Source organism: Pristis pectinata, chromosome 14 (assembly GCF_009764475.1).
Source record: "Pristis pectinata isolate sPriPec2 chromosome 14, sPriPec2.1.pri, whole genome shotgun sequence".
Classification (NCBI taxonomy): Eukaryota; Metazoa; Chordata; class Chondrichthyes; order Rhinopristiformes; family Pristidae; genus Pristis; species Pristis pectinata.
This window is the reverse complement of record NC_067418.1, coordinates 40,676,510-40,697,039: the sequence shown is the minus strand read 5'-3', so window position 1 is coordinate 40,697,039 and position 20,530 is coordinate 40,676,510. Positions and strand designations below refer to the sequence as shown.

General features: G+C 40.8%; 1 protein-coding gene across 1 annotated transcript in view; it reads right to left on the bottom strand.

Moving 5' to 3' along the window:
• Window positions 1-20,530, bottom strand: part of pnpla2 (patatin-like phospholipase domain containing 2) — a 62,199-nt gene that overhangs the window by 7,614 nt on the left and 34,055 nt on the right. The window contains exons 4-8 of the mRNA XM_052029016.1: window positions 11,319-11,528; window positions 10,169-10,229; window positions 5,176-5,367; window positions 2,247-2,379; window positions 666-788 (exon numbers count right to left, since the gene is read on the bottom strand). Coding sequence (XP_051884976.1) covers window positions 666-788; window positions 2,247-2,379; window positions 5,176-5,367; window positions 10,169-10,229; window positions 11,319-11,528 — 719 coding nt within the window. The remainder of the gene's footprint in view (window positions 1-665; window positions 789-2,246; window positions 2,380-5,175; window positions 5,368-10,168; window positions 10,230-11,318; window positions 11,529-20,530) is intronic.

Sequence of the window (20,530 nt, the reverse complement as noted above, 5' to 3'; positions counted from 1 at the left end):
AAATAACAAATTAGCCGATGACAGTTTGGGAATAAAAGAGTTGTCCCTTCTGAGGACATATAATTGACTTGGCAGTTGCTTTGAAGGTGAACACAGATGCTGGGATGCCAAGTTCATGTTCCATCAATGGCAACATCAGAGAACTCCACAGTGAGCCATGGCAGAAAGAATATTAAGTTAACCACTATACCAGGCACATTGCAAGAGCTGACAGGATTAGGTATGGGAAGTAATCAGAAAAGTGCAGCGTGCCAACTGATCCAAACCAGGGGAGGGGGGGGCAAGGTAAGCTGCTAGGTGAACTTCTACTGGCCTCAACTCCCTGCAAGCAGCAGAGAATGAAAAAAACAAAACATCTCCCCTTTTTAATCAGTCCTTCAGGTCTAAGGATGAATGAAACAAACATGCAGTCCCGATCACTGTACACACACTCTTGATGCAACAGCACTGATGAAATTGCTCATCAAGTATTTAACACAAAGGTTATTACTGTTATTGGATTAGAAAGGGCTCTTAGAATGCAAGGTCTTCTATCCTAGTCCCATTTACAATGCAGGAGCCCACTTAAGTTCTGTGGATAGAAACGTACATCTTTATGTGGGAATTTTCAATGTCTACTGCTGCAGGAAACAGTGCAGATTTACTCTCTGATCAGCCATCAGTACCTTGTGGAAAGATGATGTCCCAGTCTTGCCTTGGCATTTGTGACGAAGTACCACAACACATTGGTGATCTGACCTTTCATCCAGTCAACGTCTTCTGGGAGATCGGGCAACCACTCCAGGATTCTATCGAAGGTAGAAACTAGATTAATTAAATTCCCCCAGACATATCTTCAGTATTAAAAATAATTACAGAATGGGTCAAAATGTATAAATTTCCAACATGACTGAATTATTCTTTGACCTCACATCATGTGCTAACTTATTGATTCAACCACTCCTTCAACAACACATTCCTGAAATGCCATGGACAGCAGACAGAGCCTCTCATTCAGTTTATTTATTAATTCAAATCCAGAAAAATAAATAAGACAGTTACAATAATCAGTCATTTTATTCTGGAATAGATACAGAATACAGGAGCATGACAAAGCAAGTTTGGGGTCTAAGTCCACATTTCAAAAAGAAAGAATTAGAGCTTCTGAGAAGAATTTTACGTGTTTTACATTAAAGCTGCCACTCTCTGCCTTTCAATCTTAGGGCCACCTCTTCTCACTTACTTTAACTCTCACTACTCCAGCCCCACTTCCTCACCCATCTTCAATGAATGCCTCTGGAAAAGCCTCTATCCACTTCACTTTGATCTAGCTTAACCACATAAAGGTAATGTCGAATCTTGAAGCCCTCTGCCAAAACTGCTCACTGCTTCACAGTCCTTAGGTCATGCAAAGACAGCTTCGGACTTCTTTCCTTTACTGCAATCTGCCTTATTAAAATTTTCCCCACTCTCTCTCCTGCAGCCCAAATACTCCTTTATTTTCAGGTGAAAGAAATGTTATTGAGCTGTGGCCTCCACCACGAAGGGCATGGGAAGCAGGCACTTGAGTGCCACCTGCAGTGTCCCCTCCCAGTCACACACCATCCTCATTTGGAGATACGTTGCTGGTCTCTTGTTCTAAATCCTGCAAGTTGCTATCCAAAAGCACAGCAGAAGCACCTTCACCAGAAAGGCTGCAGGGCTTCAGGAAGACAGCTCACCACCACCTTCTTAAGGGAAATTAGAGATGGACAGTAACTGATGGCCTTGCCAGCAACACCCAAATTCAGAAAAATTAATTAATAAATATTGTTAGCAATTCCATGAAATACTAGTCAACCTGACCCATCCAGACTGTCAGTACTTATCAAAATAATAGTATTGAAAATAATCCAAAAATACATCAATAAAATTATTTGAGTGACAATATTAATTTTGAAGTATCAACCCTGTGCTGTCAATAATGGTCCACTTCCATCTCTTCTCGTTAAGCTAGATAGGGGCTCCTGCTGTACATGTCAAGACTTGTTGGGGCAAATTTCACAATGCACAAGATCTTCATGTAAAGAACATGGGTCATACTCCCTGCAGATGAGATTCTCTGGGAAATTAACTCCTTTAATTTTAGCTTCCTTTAAGCTCAACATCAATTATGTGCTCCACCTAGAGGATTGGATTATAGTAGCTGAACCAAACCATTACTAATTTCTCCCTGACATGAGGTGTGGTCTCCATGAGGATGCAGAACAACAGAAATTCAAACATACCTTACAGTGAATGAAACTGCTGATTCCAGGGGCAAAGTATATGGGACCATCATGGCAGAGACTAAACGGACTGGCAGCATGTTTGAAAAGACAGTGTTTAAGCCCCTTTTTTCAGCACAGGCTTCAATCAGTGCTGTGCAGAAAGAACAGTTACAGAAAAATCAGTTAGCTTGCAATCAAATCACATCATCAACAACACTCATAGATGCAGACCAAATCAGATTCTGGATGGAACAGAGAGTTTGTAATGTACTGAGGGGAGAAGAGGCAGAGATATGAAAGGATCTCCATGGGTGCTGCTCTGTTAAATCTGAAACAGGTTTCAGGTCCCTATTTATGGTGGGAATGCAAATTTAGAACATGGGATAAAACCACTCAGGTTTCAGAATTTAGGAGTGAACTAAACCTGACTGTCTTCTATTCAGCACCCTGGCCACACATAAAACAATTCTGTCTCAATGGAAAACGCTTTCCAATCTCACATTAAAAGGTCACTAGGATAACCAACAGGCATAGGGTACTGGAAAAATCAAACATGTTTTTCTGCAGCTAATGGCAACACAGTGGTGCAGCAGTTAGTGCTGATGTGTTCGAACCTCACCTTTGGGTGTTGTGTGCGTGGAGTTTGCACATTCTCCCAGCAACCCTCTGGGCTTCCCCCAGTTCTCTGGTTTCCACCCCATCCCAAAGACGTACTAGTTAACTGACTACTGTAAATCACTGCTTTGTGCAGGCAAGTGGCAAAATAATCAGAAATAGCCAAAAGGTACATTATTTATAACAACAAATCTTCCATTGTGTAAGTGGTGCTTCTTACCCTAAGCTTCCTCTGCAGAGTGAGACAGCACCTGGAGCCTCTGCTCTGAAATATGAGTGTCAACATGCTACAATTTTGAAAGAAGCGCACACCCAACAATAATACATCACTTCCATTACAATCACGACCTGGCCAAGACTGGTGCATTGGAAAGATTAGAGCCTGGGAAATATAAAATAATCTGAGTTACACTGACGTTTGTAATTTCATCATCTCCAGGTGGAACTTCATAAGGCATTGAGAAGGAACAAAGAGATATTAAGAAAGAGATTTATTATTTTCTTTAAAAAACCCAACATGAATTATAGAACTATTTAAATATATCACTGTCCACATGGCATTCAGTGATACAGAATGGATAATCTCAGTTTCCACTACCTACCAATGGCCGGCCATGAGAAAAGGAACTTTTGATATGATTAGGTGTGTAAAGCAAGTTCTTTCCTGACTTCCCAAGAAAAATACAAAGCTAGAAGAGCTGCTGCCTCACAGCTCCAGAGAACTGGCTTCAATCCCGACCACAGGTGCTATCTGTTTGAAGTTTGCACGCAATCCCTGTGACCTCATGGGTTTCCTCTGAGTGCTCCAGTTTTCTTCCAAATCCCAAAGATGTGCAGGTTGATAGGTTAATTGCCCCTAATGTGCAGGTGAGTGGTAGAATCTGGGGGGGGGGGCAGTTGATGAGAATATGGGGAGAATACAAAAATGGGATTAATGTAGGATTAGCGTTAACTGGGCGGTTGATAGCATGGCCTGTTTCTGTGTTGCACCTCTCTACAACTCTTATGATTGACTTAAATTTTCAATATCTCTTCCCCCTTGTATCTTCGAATGATGCCACCTTCCAAATTCAAATGTAATTTCCTGGAACTTTATGTTTGAATCTCTCCTGTCAGATTTCCACTGCTGCCTTAGCATTGAACCTGTGCTAACAATAGTCATAGATAACATCATCCATGACTGTGTGTGCAGGCACGGTAGCGTAGCAGTTAGCGTAACACTATTACAGCGCCAGCAACCCGGGTTCAATTCCCGCCACTGTCTGTAAGGACTTTGTACGTTCTCCCCGTGTCTGCATGGGTTTCCTCCGGGTGCTCCGGTTTCCTCCCACATTCCAAAGATGTACGGGTTAGGAAGTTGTGGGCATGCTGTGTTGGTGCCGGAGGCGTGGCGACACTTGCGGGCTGCCCCCAGAACACTCTATGCAAAAGATGCATTTCAGTGTTTGTTTCGATGTACATGTGACTAATAAAGATATCTGATCTGATCTTATCGCCGCACATCTTTCAGTAACGCTCTGCATTCTTTGTCATGAGGTCTCCATTCCAATAAGCCTCCTCTGTTGCCCAGCTCAATGAGACATCTTCACCTGGTTTCATGCTTACCCACCAGATTGTAACCAAAACACACCCAGTACCATCTGCTCCTGTGCTGTTAACTTTGCCTCTGCTCAGTCCATTTCCCTATTTAAGCGCTACCCTTGGAAATTTCACCCACAGACACAGTACTAGGTTCCACGGAAGTAAATTTCTTGAGGCGAAAAACGCCCAGGGGTCTGGGGAGAGAGTGGGAGGGGTGGTATTAAGATAGACGACCACCACGATTGTAGTGAATGGCGGAATAGGCTTGAAGGACCGAATGGTCTATTCCTGCTCCTGTTTTCTGTATTTCTATGTATACCAACAATAACCACTGTTACCTCCCTATCATCAGTGAGTTTAACCAGAGTAACTCGATCTCACAGAACAGGAAATGCCAATGTTTCATCCTGGGCAAATCAGCTGATATCAACCCAGCCAGCTGTATAAATACTTTAGAGCTTCTGGGATAAGGATGAAGACAAAAATATTCAGCCAAGCTCCTATGCCTGATTATGACCTTGAGACTCCTCGTTGAAAGTATGTGCGAGAGGACAGCAATAGACTCAGTGAACCCGACTGAGATGCAACAGGGAATATCAGCTGTGGTGGGATGGCATTTTAAGCAAAGGCATTTACCCCTTGAGCAGTCTGACCACAGGTGGCCTTAACTGGAGCAGTGAGTGATGCTGGAGGAGCGCCCCCCTCAAACCTGCTTTGTTATTCATTCCCAAACACACCAACTTGTTCTCACCTTGGTGAAGCCGTGGTGACAGGTGCTCCAGAATCTGGTCATTGTTCTTACTGAAACCACCCACCACACCCACTTGATTTTCCTCTGCTGCTTCCATTGCTCCTTCTTCATCATCGTCATCGGCAACCGTATCACACTCGTTTGGAGCAGACTGCGGAGGGCCGCACAGAGGCTGTGGCCTGTTTAACAAAGCTGTAAAATAGAGGTGGGTAATTAAATATTGCTTTTGAAAATAAACTCGCCATATCAATGATTTGAATGAGAGTATCATGTGTAATATAAGATATCTTTATTGGTCACATGTACATTGAAACACACAGTAGAGTGTTCTGGGGGCAGCCCGCAAGCGTCGCCACACTTCCGGCGCCAACATCGCGTGCCCACAACTTCTTAACCCATACGTCTTCAGAACGTGGGAGGAAACCGGAGCACCCGGGGAAAACCCATGCAGACACGGGGAGAACGTACAAATTCCTCACAGACAGTGGCCGGAATCGAACCCGGGTCGCTGGCGCGGTAATAGCATTACACTAACCGCCACACTACCGTCCCTGCCCTAAAACGCCAAAATCCCAGAACACAATGCCCAACAACATCATGGGAGAATCTTCACTAGGATCTTCTTAATGGAAATTAGGGATAGGCAATAAATGCTGGCTCTGCCAGTAACACCCACATCCTAAAACTGAAGATATTAAAAAAAAGTAGAGGTAAAATGTGTCTGATCGTGCAAAATCAAGTGATGAATGCACCTTCCCCCCTCCTTTTACTCTTTCATTTTCATTATCTTCCATGGAACTAGAAATAGGGAGAGATGTAAAGCAGACTGCCAACTTACTGACACCTTGCATCATGACACAGAAGTAACATATACTCTACTGAATTCATGAATGCTGCATCAATTTCCCTTGGCCCCTGCCTGAAGTTATTGCATTGTGAAGTAAATAAGATAACTTTATTGAAACACACAGTGAAATACATCTTTTTGCGTAGAGTGTTCTGGGGGCAGCCCGCAAGCGTCGCCACGCTTCTGGCGTCAACATAGCGTGCCCACAACTCCCTAACCCGTACGTCTTTGGAATGTGGGAGGAAACCGGAGCACCTGAAGGAAACCCACGCGGATACGGGGAGAACGTACAAACTCCTTACAGACAGTGGCCGGAATTGAACCCGGGCTGCTGGCGCTGTAATAGTGTTACGCTAACTGCTACACTACTGTGCCTGCCCTCGCAATATCCAAGCTTCCTGATGATGCAAAGTTAAATGGCAGTGAAGGCTGTGAGGAGAATGCAGAGAAGCTGCGGGGGATAGACCCAGGCTAAGTGAATGGGCAACATCATCACACACAGGATATAAAATGGAAAAATGCAAGGTAGAGAAGACAGAAAAGCATTCCTTAAATGGTGACAGGTTGACGGGTGTTTGTGCTGAGAGTTAACGTGCAGGTAAATAAGCAATTAGGAAGGAAAATGGTACTCTGACCTTTATTATAAGAGGTTCTGAGTACAAGAGTAGTAATGTCTTGCTCCGATTACATAAAGCTCTGGTGAGACCACATCAAGAATACTGCATACTGATCTGGTCTCACTCACTAGGGAAGGCAAATCTTGCAGTAAAGGGAGTGCAGCAAGGGTTAACCAGATTGATTCCTGGGATAGAGAGTGGGTTATGCGGTGGGGGTAGATGGTGTTGCTCCCTGAAGAATAATTAAGCAAAATGGATCTATACTTTGTAGAGCTTAGAAGAATGGGAGGTGATCACAAAATTCTTATGGGGCTTGAGAGGGTGGATATGGAGCTGATGTCTTCCCTGATTAAGATGTCTAAAACCAGCCTCAAAATAAAAGGTCAGCTAATCAGGTCAGAGACGAGAAGAAATCTCTTTACCCAAAGAACAGATAATCCTTGGAACTTTGTACCCAAGAGGGCAGAGGAGACTCCTTTGCGAGCATATTCAAGACCGAGATCAATAGATTTTTAGGTACTAGGAGAATCAAGGGATATGGGGGTTATTGCAGGAAAGATGCTGAGGTAAAAGATCAGCCTTGATCTTATGGAATGAGAGAGCAGATGGAAAGGGCTGAATGGCCAATTACTGCTTCTTTTTCTTGTGGCCTTCTATTCTCATTTTCTTCTCACGTGTAAAAGCTTAGGTTGAAAAGAAACAAATCCTGACTGCTGAAGTTTTATAGCAGTGCACGTTATTCAAATACATTCAACAGAGCTAGAAACATTACAGGAAAGCCACAAAGGCAATCTTGGCTTACGGCCACAGATACTTTTTCTCATGCCCAACACAGAAAGCTGCCATCATCAGAACATCCGGACTTTGATTGAACCAAAGTGCAAACGTATGCACAAACATTCGGGTGCATTTTGTGTTGAATACTCATTTATGCAGCTCACCTAAACAGTCATCTGTGTGGCTTTGGCACAAAACCAACTCCATCATTGCCAACATTTTGTGTTTATGCAGAGGAAGATTTTCAGGACTTAGTGGAGGGAGGGGTGGTATTGCAAGGATGGGGAGGAATCTAAGCACAGAATGAGAATTTTTAACTGGAGCTGTTGTGGGATTGTGAACCATTGAAAGGATGAATTTGATGGGAACTGGGATTTAATGCAGGGTAGAATACAGGAAACAGAGTTATCGGTATACCAAAGTCTACAGAGCGTATAGGATGGGAGAGCATTGGTATAGATAGGAACAGAGATGTGCAATGTTATGGAGGTGAAAGTTGAGTATTTGGGCTTAAAATTTGTTTTAACACATCATGTTCTAATTGAAAGACATCCTTTTAAAAACAAACCATTTGTAACTGCTTAAAAGAGGCAAGAATATTCTGAATATGAAAACATTTGTTAAGAATCAATGTATAGTTTAAAAAAAGCAATTAAGATAATGCCAACAGGGAAGTTATTTTAATCTTGATCCAGAGAGAGTCAAATTAAATCAACACAAAGATAGGCCTCATGGTAATGTCAGAGCAAATCCAACGAAGTTTAATCGTTGTGAGTTCAATAAGGACTCCATTAATGCAGGAGTGAATCTTCACACCCTAGGTCTAGTCCTGCAAATGAGACCAACACCGTTCACAAACCATTTGTTGAATATAAGAAACTGGAAATGACGTCAGTCTTCAACACATCCTGATCGATGGCACTCAAACACGACAGGCAGCCTACGTATGCAAACACACTGCATGCTTGCAAGCACACGCTATGCTTCTGATCACATTTAGTGATCAGGTTTTGGACTAAATTCCATGGCAGAACACATAAAAATGTTGTGCTTTACAACATAATTTCTAGGCCTGTTTCTCTTGAAGGCAACTGGGTGGGAATGAAGCTAACAGACATCAAAAACATTTTGGAGTGTTGTTGCTAAACATTGCCACAAGATGGCAAAATAATGCACCCAGAAGCAAGCTCCTGGACAGGTCAGTGAAAATATGCAAAGAATAAATATTAATTATTTCAGTGAGGAAGCATAAACTACCATCCTTCTTCCCTTTCTCAAAAATCTACGGTTTAAACATATGGAGTTGTTAAGGCTCAGATATCACCAGTGCCACAACAAGGTTGATCCAAGAGGAAGTGGGTCAAGAAAGTAAAAGTTCTCTCCACTTCCCATCCCTTCTTTTCCAGCTCAAGGTGAATTCTTCCCATATGTAGTCATACCCCAAGTAAGGAGCTAATTACGAACATCCTTTGAGAACAATACTAAATTGGGTCACTCTACAGTAATGGCAACAGATAGAAGCTGAGTTAATACGATATTAATTTCCCAATTTCTAAACATTATTCTAGTTGTTAACAATTGAGGGAAACTTTTCATGTCCCCTCGAAAGTCAAAAACCTGAACATATCGTTTGATTATTCTTTGTTTTAACTCATATTTAGCAGTGACTGCAGTGAAGGCAACTGCAAACATCAAGAGCACTTCCAACAAGAGAATGAGGTCAACACCTTCCATAGCTGAACACAATTGAAAGCATGTAATAGCCCTGTGGCCTTACAGGTAGTCAAACTTGGGGCACACTTTCGGGGCAATTTAGGCTAATAATCTATTGCCATGCTGACCATGAGGTAATTAGTAGGAGCATGTTTTATTTGAAAATTCACCTGGTAATAAGTGCAAGTCATCAGAAAAGGACAAAAAAAAATATACTGACAGTGCTTGTACTTGAAGGTGACAAATCCTTTTATCTATATAACAAAGCAAGCACATGATAAGTTATCCACATCTTATAGGTGTCTCATTGAATCAAGATGATAACCTATATATTTACGTATGGAGTGAAAAAGGATGCAAAATTCAATGTATCCATTGGCATTGTGATAGATTTTGGTCTGGCAGTTTCACAAAGGTTGGAAATATTGTACAACCATGTTTGATGACACTAGACCTACATTGAGCAAGCATACCGATGACTCCAACACCTGACTCGACATACACATGGTCTGTTTGCAAATGTCTGCTCTTTTGACCTTAGGGACACACAAAGGGATGACTTAACCAAGTTTGGAATGACTACTTGGAAACAGATGGGATTTTAAATAAAATGTTGGCATCGTATCTCAAGGATGGGGGTGGCTGTACTTTAATATCTGTACTGAGAAAATCCTGGCTGGCACAGGAATATAAATCAGCCATCAACATTTAGCTGGTCTGCAATGCACTAATGGATGCTTCAAAACTGAAGGGCAGATAGTACTGGAGAGCTCAGAAGCTCTCTCTGCTCTATTTGTCTGTGAAAACTGCTTTACTGTTCCCATGGTCTCTTTAAAAGTGAGTCGATGTCATGGATTGGTTCAGATTCACTAACTGCTTGCTTGTGTTGTGTTGGGCCATATGATACATAACATTTACACCTGCTTCTAAAACTTAAATCCTATTTAATAGAATGCCACTGTAATGGGTTTAAAGTCAACACAGGAAATATAATTACACACATAGAGAACATAGTTGTAAAAGAATAGTTCATACTCACCATTCCTCTTGAGGAAGTCAAGGGCGTCACTGTATCCCTGCTTACACATATCCCGCATTACCTGCCACATTAAAATATACCGAATGCAATAATTGATATTAAAACCAGGTAGATTAATTACCACTTTTACATGGATCTTTACACACTTTTCATGAATATTCCATAAGCACATTATGGAATGTATATTGGACACATCAGCTAAAATCTAGTCCAAGCACTGGAGATCTGAAATACATGGAAATCTGAGGAAGCAAGTAGCAGAAACTCTGTCTGTCCATCTTATTAGTCCAAGTTTACTATCATAGTTACATTTCATTCAGAAACCAAATGAATTTGGTCTGAGCATCATGGTTCCTTGATGATTAATAAGAAGTGAGCTGTGTCTCCTGGCAACTGGCATGGTTGCAGAAACTGTCTATGAAATTAAAACCTGCATGACTCTAGTAATCCTTCTCCAATTAGCAAAAATTTACAGAAGACTTCACAAGATTTTACCGTGGCTTTCTAAAAGAAAATTATGAGAACTGGGTGTCTTGGCAAGCCCACCATTTGTTGTCCATTCCTAACTACCCTCGAGTAGGTAGTAGTGAGCTATTTTCTTGCATCACTGTGAAGGTATGCACTAGAATTATAGGGATTTAGTGCCAATGGTGATATCTGCAAGCAAGACAGTGCGCAACTTGATGGGGAACCTGTAGATGGCAGTATTCCCATCTTCCCAAGACCTTGTAGTTTCACGGTTTGCATTCCCTTTACATTCTGTTTCAACTGGGGAGACTTCTGTTCTTGTGATTGGTTTGACATTTCAAAGAGCTAACATCTGACTCCTTGCTACCTTTCTGTCATTGCCCTTCTATACTTCAGAGCGAGAACTCTGTTGGAATTTGTTGAACCATGCCTAGGTTATGTAGCTTCACAGAAGACATCATCCTCAATATTTACACTGATATGTTCTATGATATCCCTGTTCATCCTCAACTTTTTATATGGAGAGGATGGGGTAAGGAGGTCACACTTAGAATAGATTTGCTCACTTAGGAGTTATCATGAATCTAGAGCACTGTTGTAAATAAGACACTGTATTGGTTTGAAGCACACCTGCGCTATACAAAAGCATTGCTAGATATTTCCATTTTCCATTTGTTCTTACCTCTGGGTCAGGAGGAAATAAGGCCTTGGAAAGACGGTACATGTTCTGCAGGTTCAACTGGATACTGGTATTCGTTATTCTCAACTCGTGCATATTGCTGGAGTAATCCCGAGGACAGATGTCGCTCTCTCCAGCAAAGGGTGACACTGTAATTGTGTTTTTGAGTTCATACTGAGGTAAGTTATCGGTAATTCCTCCGTCGACGTATCGCTGAGAATAAAAACAAGATTAAAATTGTAATGAAACAGTAAACATCAGTAAAATAATGATTGGTAATTGGTTTATTATTGTCACATGTACCAAGATACTGTGTGAAAAGCTTTTCTTTGCAAGCCATCCAGACAGATCACTCCATACATAAGTACAACAAGGTAGTAAGTAATCTTCCATTACATTAATACAATGAGCCAATCTACAGCAATCAATGCAGATACATACTTTGTTTCAAACCAACTAAATTCCAAATAAAGTTTGGGAATTAGTGCTCAGAGCAACTGCAAAGAATTAGAGATCAAGCTCATTCTCTTTACCACTTCTGGCCACTGTCTGTTCTTGAATTCTGGCTTCAAGAATATTCACTTCTTTTCACACATGCAGAAGGGTTAGAGAGTGGAGCTGAGGGATAGGATCAGCCATAATCTCACTGAATGGTGAAGCAAACATGTCCTTTATGTGCTAATGTTTTATTTACCAGTGTGCAAATTTTACTTAATCAATAGTATTAGATAAAATTGTGGACTCCTCGTTATGCTGATTTGTTCAATGATTCATACAGGCTAACAAGAAGTGTGCAAAGGGAACAAATTCAAATGACATTACTGCTTGTCCATGGATAAATTAATAGTCATTGTATGTTTGACACCTGAAGAACAATTTGCACATTTCGTTATGACATGGAAGAAGAGTAAGGAGGGAATAGCCTGTCCTGCTATTCAACACAATAATTGGCCCAGGCTAGGAGATTCACCCAGGATGTTGCCTGGATTGGATGAGTTCAGTTTTGCAGAGAAATTACAAAGGTTGAGTTTGTTTTCCCTGGAGCGAAGGTGGCTGAGAGGTGACCTGATAGGAGTATGCAAGATTATGAAAGGCATCGACAGGGTAGAAAGTCAGAACCTTTTTTCCCTTGGTAGGGGTATCAAAAACCAGACAGCGTGGGTTTAAGGTGAGAGGAAGGAGTTTTAAAGGGAATCTAAGGGGCAAGTTTTTTTGTTACACAGAGGATAGAGGCATGGAGTCACAGGGCTCGGTGAGGAAGGACTACAGTTTAGGATTCTTCTGCCACTGGAGAGGGAGGGGCGGGGTCAGGCAAGAAAGCCCCCTAAATATTGTAAATACGGGATTGGGGTAGCTCCCCAGGAAGCCACACAAGTGGCATCGGTGCTGTGCTTTTTATATAAAAAGGTAACACTAGTGATTGATCCGTACACAAATGTAAAGGTTTTCACTGTTTATTGTTGTATATAGTTTGGTTTTTATGATGAATAAAGTTTATTTTGGAATAAAAAAAATACAGCACGAAAACAGGCCCTTCGGCCCAACTGGTCCATGCCGACCAAGATTCCCATCGAAGCTAGTCCCATTTGTCCAGGTTTGGCTCATATCCCTCTAAACCTTTCCTATCCATGTACCTGTCCAAGTATCTTTTAAATGTTGGTAATGTACCTGAATGATTGCCATCTGAAATGTTCTGCCAGAGGTGGTGGAATCAGATACAATTACTAAGCTTAAGGGGCACTTAGACAGACACTTCAATAGACAAGGCACAAAAGGATACAGTCCTAACACAGGCAAATAGGATTCATGGAGATGGGCAAAAGGTTTGGCATGGATGTGGGGAGTCAAAGGGCCTGTTTCTGTGATGTACCATTCTGTGACTCCTCTTCTGTGCCAGTGCCATATAGCCCTCATTTCCCCACCCTTCCCAAAACTGAAACGGCTCCTCTTTTTCAGGAGGTGAAAGGGCTCTTTTTGAAAAAGACTGCAGACATCTTGCACCTAAGCTACATGGAAATGTCTGTGAATAACAATAAAGTTTCAATTTAACAATAACTCTCCAATTTTCTACCACATGTTTCACTCACAGTGCAAGATAAATGTGCAGCAGCAAGCTGACTGATAAACACGATGTCACCATGAACTCTTTTGTATACAACATGATAAAGTGCTGATGCTTTGCCATAGTGGCACTGCTTAACCCAGAACTCTTAAAATAGCAAGATCCTAAAATAGTATTTTGATACCTGTGCTCAAATAGAACTGAGCAATTTAAAGCAAGTGATGAAAATTTTATTCATGTCGCCAGAAAATTTAAAATTCCCCATGTTTACTTGATTTTGACCTTTTTCTGGTATGTACAATTCCCTAAACTAAAGCTACGCTTCCAGGTCACAAGTTGTGTCCCTTATTTCAACTTTATAACAGCAAGGTCTTTGGTTAATGATTAAAGCACTCATGTTCTATTGAGGTTGAACCTCAGTTTTGTGCCAATCTAAGCAATAAACCCTATCACTCCTCCTGAATTTTCAAATAATACCTGGAAGTCTACAGAGGACTTAAATTTCCAGTTAACTCTGTTATCATTGTATCATATGACTAGCAGGAGAGTGCATATTTAGCTTGTTCCCCTCAAATGTTGAAATCTTACAACGTTATTTTGCAGATGATATACTTCGGTTTAGTGAATGCACCAATAAGAAATAAATAGGTTTTCAACAAGAAAATTAGATTGAATATATACACCATGGGTAACCGTTCTTCCTCGTTCACAGCACAAGAACACAGGAAAATAGGAGCAGGAATAGGCCATCAGGCTCTTCAGTCAATCTCGCACTCGACAAGGGCCATCCCCAATTAGTTGGAAGAGTATCGTGCAACCTGTAATGTCAACCTTTCATAATGTCACAAATAAAAAGGACAGGACTACAATGTATCCATGTTTGCTGATGATAAAAAGCTAGGCACGAAAATGAACTGTGGACAGAGACTGCAAAAGGGATTGGCAAGAAGATGGAGTATAACGTGGGAAAATGTGAGGTTATTCATTTTGGTCAGGAACAATATCTTTTTTTTTTAAATGATAGGAAACTCCAAACTGTCGGCATGCTGGAGGGAAATGGAGATCTGATAAATGAAACGTTGTAAGTTAACATGCAGGTTCGATGTTGATGATTAGGAAGTCAAAAAGTATACTGTCCTTCATTGGTCAATGATTAGAGCACAAGAGAAATGAAATCCTTTTGCAATTAAACAAGGCTTTGGTGAAGCTATACTGAGAATATCTTGTACAGTTTTGATCTCATGTACTCTTGCCTTGGAGCTGTTACAACCTTTACCAGATTGACTCCTGGGGTGAAGGGGTTACCCAGTGAGAATGAACAGATTCTTTTTTTACTTATTCAAAGGTCAACATTATTTCCCATCCCCATGGCTATTAGACTGTGTGGACGAGCTGCCTGCTTGAACTGCTGCAGGTTTTCTATCAGAGGGCTATCAGAGATATTCCCTTTATTCTATCCATGCCTTCCTCACCTTCTCTGCAGCAACTTTTCTCTTTCCCAATTCTGATGGAGAGTCTTTGACCTGAAATATTAACCCTGTTTCTCTTTCCAAAGGTGCTGCTTGACCTGCTGAGTGTTTCCAGCATTTTCTGTTTTTATTTCAGATTTTCAGCATCTGCAGTTTTTTGATTTTCATTTACTCTACAATCATCTTCAGGTTATCAATAGCAGTATTGATTACACCTTCCATCACTTTGCTGCTCACCAGAGAGTAGACAGGTGGGATCACTAACACCAGATTGGACTTATCCTACATTTTCTGGACCACACATATCTAGATCACTTAACATGGTCAGACAGATGCGAGTGTGGCGAGCACATTGGTAAAAAAATGGGACTAACACTCACTGCACAGTTGGAAGGACGAAATGAGAACTCATTTAAAATATTCACAATTCCGAGAGGGATGGACAGAGTTTCTAAGCAGCTGATTCCTTTGGCAGGAGTCTGAAAAAGTAGAATCACTGAGATTGACAGATGTTGGCACAGCAGGGGAACTGGGAGAAATGGGGATGGAGCAGGAAACTGCACGGTATAGAGGATGTGTAAGGAGCTTTTCTATTTTTCTTGCTGCAAAGACCTTGCTGATTGGCAGTGCAGGCTTGAGGTGTGTGCTCTACCATTTCTTATGGCTATATGTCAAAATACATCTGTGGGAACACTAAACTGGTATTGGCCAGATCACACGATGAAGACATCTGGTAAATGTGAGTAGTAGTCCCATGGGCATTATGGATATTATCAAAGGAAACCTCTAGGAAGTATGGATAAATATCCAACTACAGTGCTGGCTAAAAGGCAACTTGTCCTTCAAACATTTCACAATATAAATGCTTCATCACCAAGTTAGCAAAGTTCCTTTTTCTACAGTACACAGTTAACTGACAGACTTTGTCAGTGGACAGAAAACAAACTGCTGTGAAATATAGTCTCTCAGTCAGGAAATGGTGGCAGTGAAGTGGGCACTTTGCTGGAAACCTTGGTGAATAATTCAGTGTGTTCATTTCAAATTTGAGAAATTGAAGTCATTTATTTTTAAGTTTAAAAAATTGGTATCAGTAAACTTGGCGATAAAGCTGTTGGACTGAAATGGGTTGGAACTTCGGCTGCTAATCCAGTAACTTTATAATATCTCTTTTCCTGGTACTAATTTGCCCACAGCCAATGGTCAGATTTGGTCTATCTATTCATTGGTTAATTGTGTGCACCATGCCTCTTGTCTTGCTTTGCACTGTTCTTGCAGAACAAGTATTCAAATGAGGAGATAACATCTATATTAATCTACAAGACATTTCTATGTAATTATGTAAACAAATGTTTTGACTATTGGATTCTCTCTTGTGCAATACCATGCTCTTATTAACCATATAATATACATTACAGCTATTCATCCAGGTACATCTATACAGCTATCTGTACAGAGAGCACCATATTTGAGAGTTACTTTCCACATCATGCAAGATATTTGCTTGTGATTGTGGAGAATAAACTGCCACCTATGCCTCTCTTTAGGAAACCTTACAGTCCATTATATAGGAGAATGGAGCCCACACACTGGCTTCACACTTTGCACTGCTACATACGACTCCCTTGTTCCAGATATGAGAGTACAGATATATAGTGTAGGGAATTGGCTTGTGGACACTGCTTTTCTACAACCTAAACAAGCTCATTGTAAGAGGTCCTATTCACTGACCCTGTAGAGGAGACTCAGCAAATGTTATTATTGGTTAATAATCCCAAAAATAAACAGGGCCAACTGTTCATAGTTGCGGTAAATGTACTCCTGGTTAAAATATTGTAAATACTGTAATACTCATTGAGTTTACCAGCACTTTAAGACTGGTTGACAGATCAGCTTCTATTCAATAATGAATCAAATTCAGTCCTTCCACTGAAGTGCAGGATAAAATGACGCCACAACATCATGGGCCGAAGGGCCGGTACTGTGCTGTAATACTCTATGTTCCTATGAATGAACTTTAAAACAAAAGCAGAAGTAACTAATCAATGTCATTCCATCCAATTTTCAAAAGATTTTTAACATTTGGCAACTTTTAGAAAGAGCCTGTAAATAGTTGAGGGATAACCATCCTTTTTACAGATAATTCTATGACTTGCTTTCCCCTAATGACTTTAGGGATGGCACAGTGGTGCAGCTAGTAGAGCTGCTGCCTCATAGCACTAGAGCTCAGGTTCAATCCTGACCTTGGGTGCTGTCCATGTGCAGTTTGCATGTTCTCCTGTGATCGTGTGGGTTTCCTCCCACATCCCAAGGACGTGTAGGTTGGTAGTTAATTGGCCATTGTAAATTGCCCCTAGTGAGTAGGTGAGTGGTAGAATCTGGGGGGAGTTGATGAGAATGTGGAAAGAATTTTAAAAAATTGAATTAACGTTGGATTAGTGTAAATGGGTGGTTGATGGTCAACACTGATTCAATGGGCCATGGGGATTGTTTTTGTGTGGAATGACTCTCTTTATAATATTTCCAGGCTACCATTCCAGATCATTGGACTTCTTCCCCCATTCTCTCTCTATGCGTGCCACAACAGTGATTGTTAGCAAATTGTTCCATTGTGGGGGCAAGGCAACGTTACAACAGGAGCACAAAGGGATCCCAGTGCAGCCCAGTCTAGTGTGCAGGCATCCAATTCCATGTGGTAACTGTTCCATGTTATGATGTCAAAACCCCACCCTCTATATATCCTAAATTACCCCTGGAGCCATTTGGGGCACAATAATGCACACTTGACCCAAGTACAGACAACTCAAGATTAACAAAGATCAAATCTGGGGCCACGTGGCCTATCAGATGCTGGGTAGCACCGTGACTAAAGCAGAAGGTTGTGCCATCAAGACCCACTCCAGAGATTTGAACACATCCGCCAGAATAACGCTTCAGTGCTGTACTTCCTCAGTCAGAATTGACATCTGTTGGTTGAGGTTCCAATCCAAGACACGGTTTCTGGTTAGTGGAAAGGTAGTAGTAGTACTCCAAAGGTGAGTGGGCAGGTCAGCATTTGTCTCTCAACGAGCATCACAAAAGAACGAGGTATCTGCTCATTACTTCACTGCCTGTTTCTGAGAGATGCTGTACACAGATTTGCTGCCACAGTTTCTACATTGGAACAGGAATTCCACTTGAAAAGTATTTGAAAGGCCATAAAGTGCTTTGGAAGCCCTGAAATTGTGAAAGCCCGAAACAAATGCAGGCCTGTCTTTACTGGTTAATACCTTAATAATAAGACAGCTTCAGTTCCTACATGTACTTTTCCATATGGCTTCAGTTACTTTGATAGCTGATTAATCAGGAGAGAACATCCCACTGATCACCATCACAAGGCTAGAATGAAAATTTACCCATATGCAAATGAAGCAATGCAGCCTTTTCTCTCACTGTATATGTAATAAATCATTTGCACAATAAGGGTAATTTATCCTGAAGCATTGATTAATACAGGCGAGGTTATTGGAATTGGCAATAGCTCTGAGAGGAAAAATTCACTATTAGTTTGGCTGAAATTACTTGTCATGTTGAATTTCCAATCTTTTGGCTCACAGCAGTTCATTTGTCACTGGATACAAATCTTCCCATGACAGATGAAGCAGTAAACAGGCATTTCCTTTTGTCTCTATTTGAAATTAAATTATATTCAGTTAAACCTGTTTAAAAAGATTCTTCTCTTTGAAAAAAGCACAACATTCAAAGAGATAGCAATTTCGGCACTCACAGCATTCTACTGATCCTTTCAGTAGGAGTTCAACTCCTTGATTTTGCTCAGGGTAATTTGCTGATCTCAGTTAATCCATTTGGGGAAATTGCTAACCAGAGACAAGAGGGTAAATAAAACATTGGGATGTAATTTACTGCACAACATTCTTCCATGCTTTCTGATCAACAGTCCAAACACTGCTGGAAGCCAGACAGATGCATAATAGATGTGAAAAGAGGAAAAATTAAGATAGTAAGAGATTAAACTTTAAGAAGAGCCTCTGTTACTGATAAATTTCAGAAGTTACAATGCATAAAAATATCATTGTGCTTTAGTGGGGATTTGTCTAACATCTTTTATAATAGCTGCACTTTCCGAAGTACCTTTCAGCCAAATCATTTTCCATTACTATTGTAACCAAACCTGACAACAAGAAAGCAAAGACCCACAATGGCAATGAGATAATCAAACAGATAATGGAAATACAAGGAAGCACAATACAATGTACAGCAATGCTATACTGTGTGCTTAATACCGTTGAACGGGGGCAGATTTCTACCTTATAATGTTTACATGGTAATGTAATTGACATTATTGCTCACATCAACTGATACTTTCCTCTACTTCAGAATGTTTTCTATTATTTTGAATGGTGGTCTTTGAACTGCTGATCCCCTGGGATGTTTGTCTACATTAAAATCTTAACATAAATGCATTGTTGCTGCTGTAATGGTCCATGTAACTAGAGGCACTTCGACAAGTGCTAGAAAGTTACCAGTACCTAAGGAGTCTTATTCTGGCAAGGGAGGTTTCAAGTGAAAAATAAAACCAAAATGAACTAATATGTTCATCTATACTGGAGAGTGGACCCTTCATATTACTTATCAGAGAGATTATCAATAAAATATAATGAAGACATAGGGGACAAAGTGGAGAAATGGACATTCGGTCAAAAAATACATTGTATCCTATCAAATCTGTATTGCTTTCTGTAAGTGAGGCTGACCGTGATAAGAAGAGACAACAAGCAGCACCATAACACAAGGCTGCTGTTCACTTGAGACACCTGAACCTTCAATAGTGAGTAACTTTGTCCAGTAACATTCCTGTGCCATACCTTGGGGCAATTTGCTTCATTAAAGGCAACAGGTTGTTGACCAAACTGAACTGGTTTACCCAATTATTCTTATGTACTCCCTCAATGTAATGAGTTTAAATACATTTTTAAGAAGAGCAAGATATATTTTACGCAAATAATGCATTTCAATTTCACTGCAGGAAGTACAACTTTGATTGTTCTGCAAAGTTTGCACACGGAGTACAAGCTGAGAGGAAAAGTTGACAAACGTTGCCAGGTTTCAAAGTTGGAATGGGATCCAAAGTTAGTCATCAGCGGATTTATTGAGAAAGAACTTTCGGAGAATCAATGCACAGTTGTATAACATTGTGCATGTTGTTGTTTGTTGCTGTTTGCTTTGTAATGAAACGTAAAACAATCTATCTCTGCAGTTCAAATCAGGAGTTAACAAGTTACATCTCATGCCTACTGAATGCCTGATTACTCCTGAAATCCTGAAACTATAGATATCCACACAAAAAAAAACTAATTTGAAGAATGACAACTGCATTAAAATTCCAACGTTATGTAAGAGATGAAGGGGTGGGAGGTAGGCATGTAAAGGGAATGAGGAAGGGGTTTGGTAAGAGAGTCTGGACAAGATGCCCAGCTGAAGATGCTTAGTCTCAAAAATAATGCCATTTCTAAGATTCATGGACTTGGCATTGGCAGTGTAAGTAATGGGAACCAAAGGAACATATTGTACGCAATTGGCAACTAAAGTTACCTCATATTATTGCAGCAGATCTCAGTTAATCCATTTGGGGAAATTGGCAAAAAAAGATATAAGTGAAAAGATGAAGCTACCGTGAAAACTGCAGA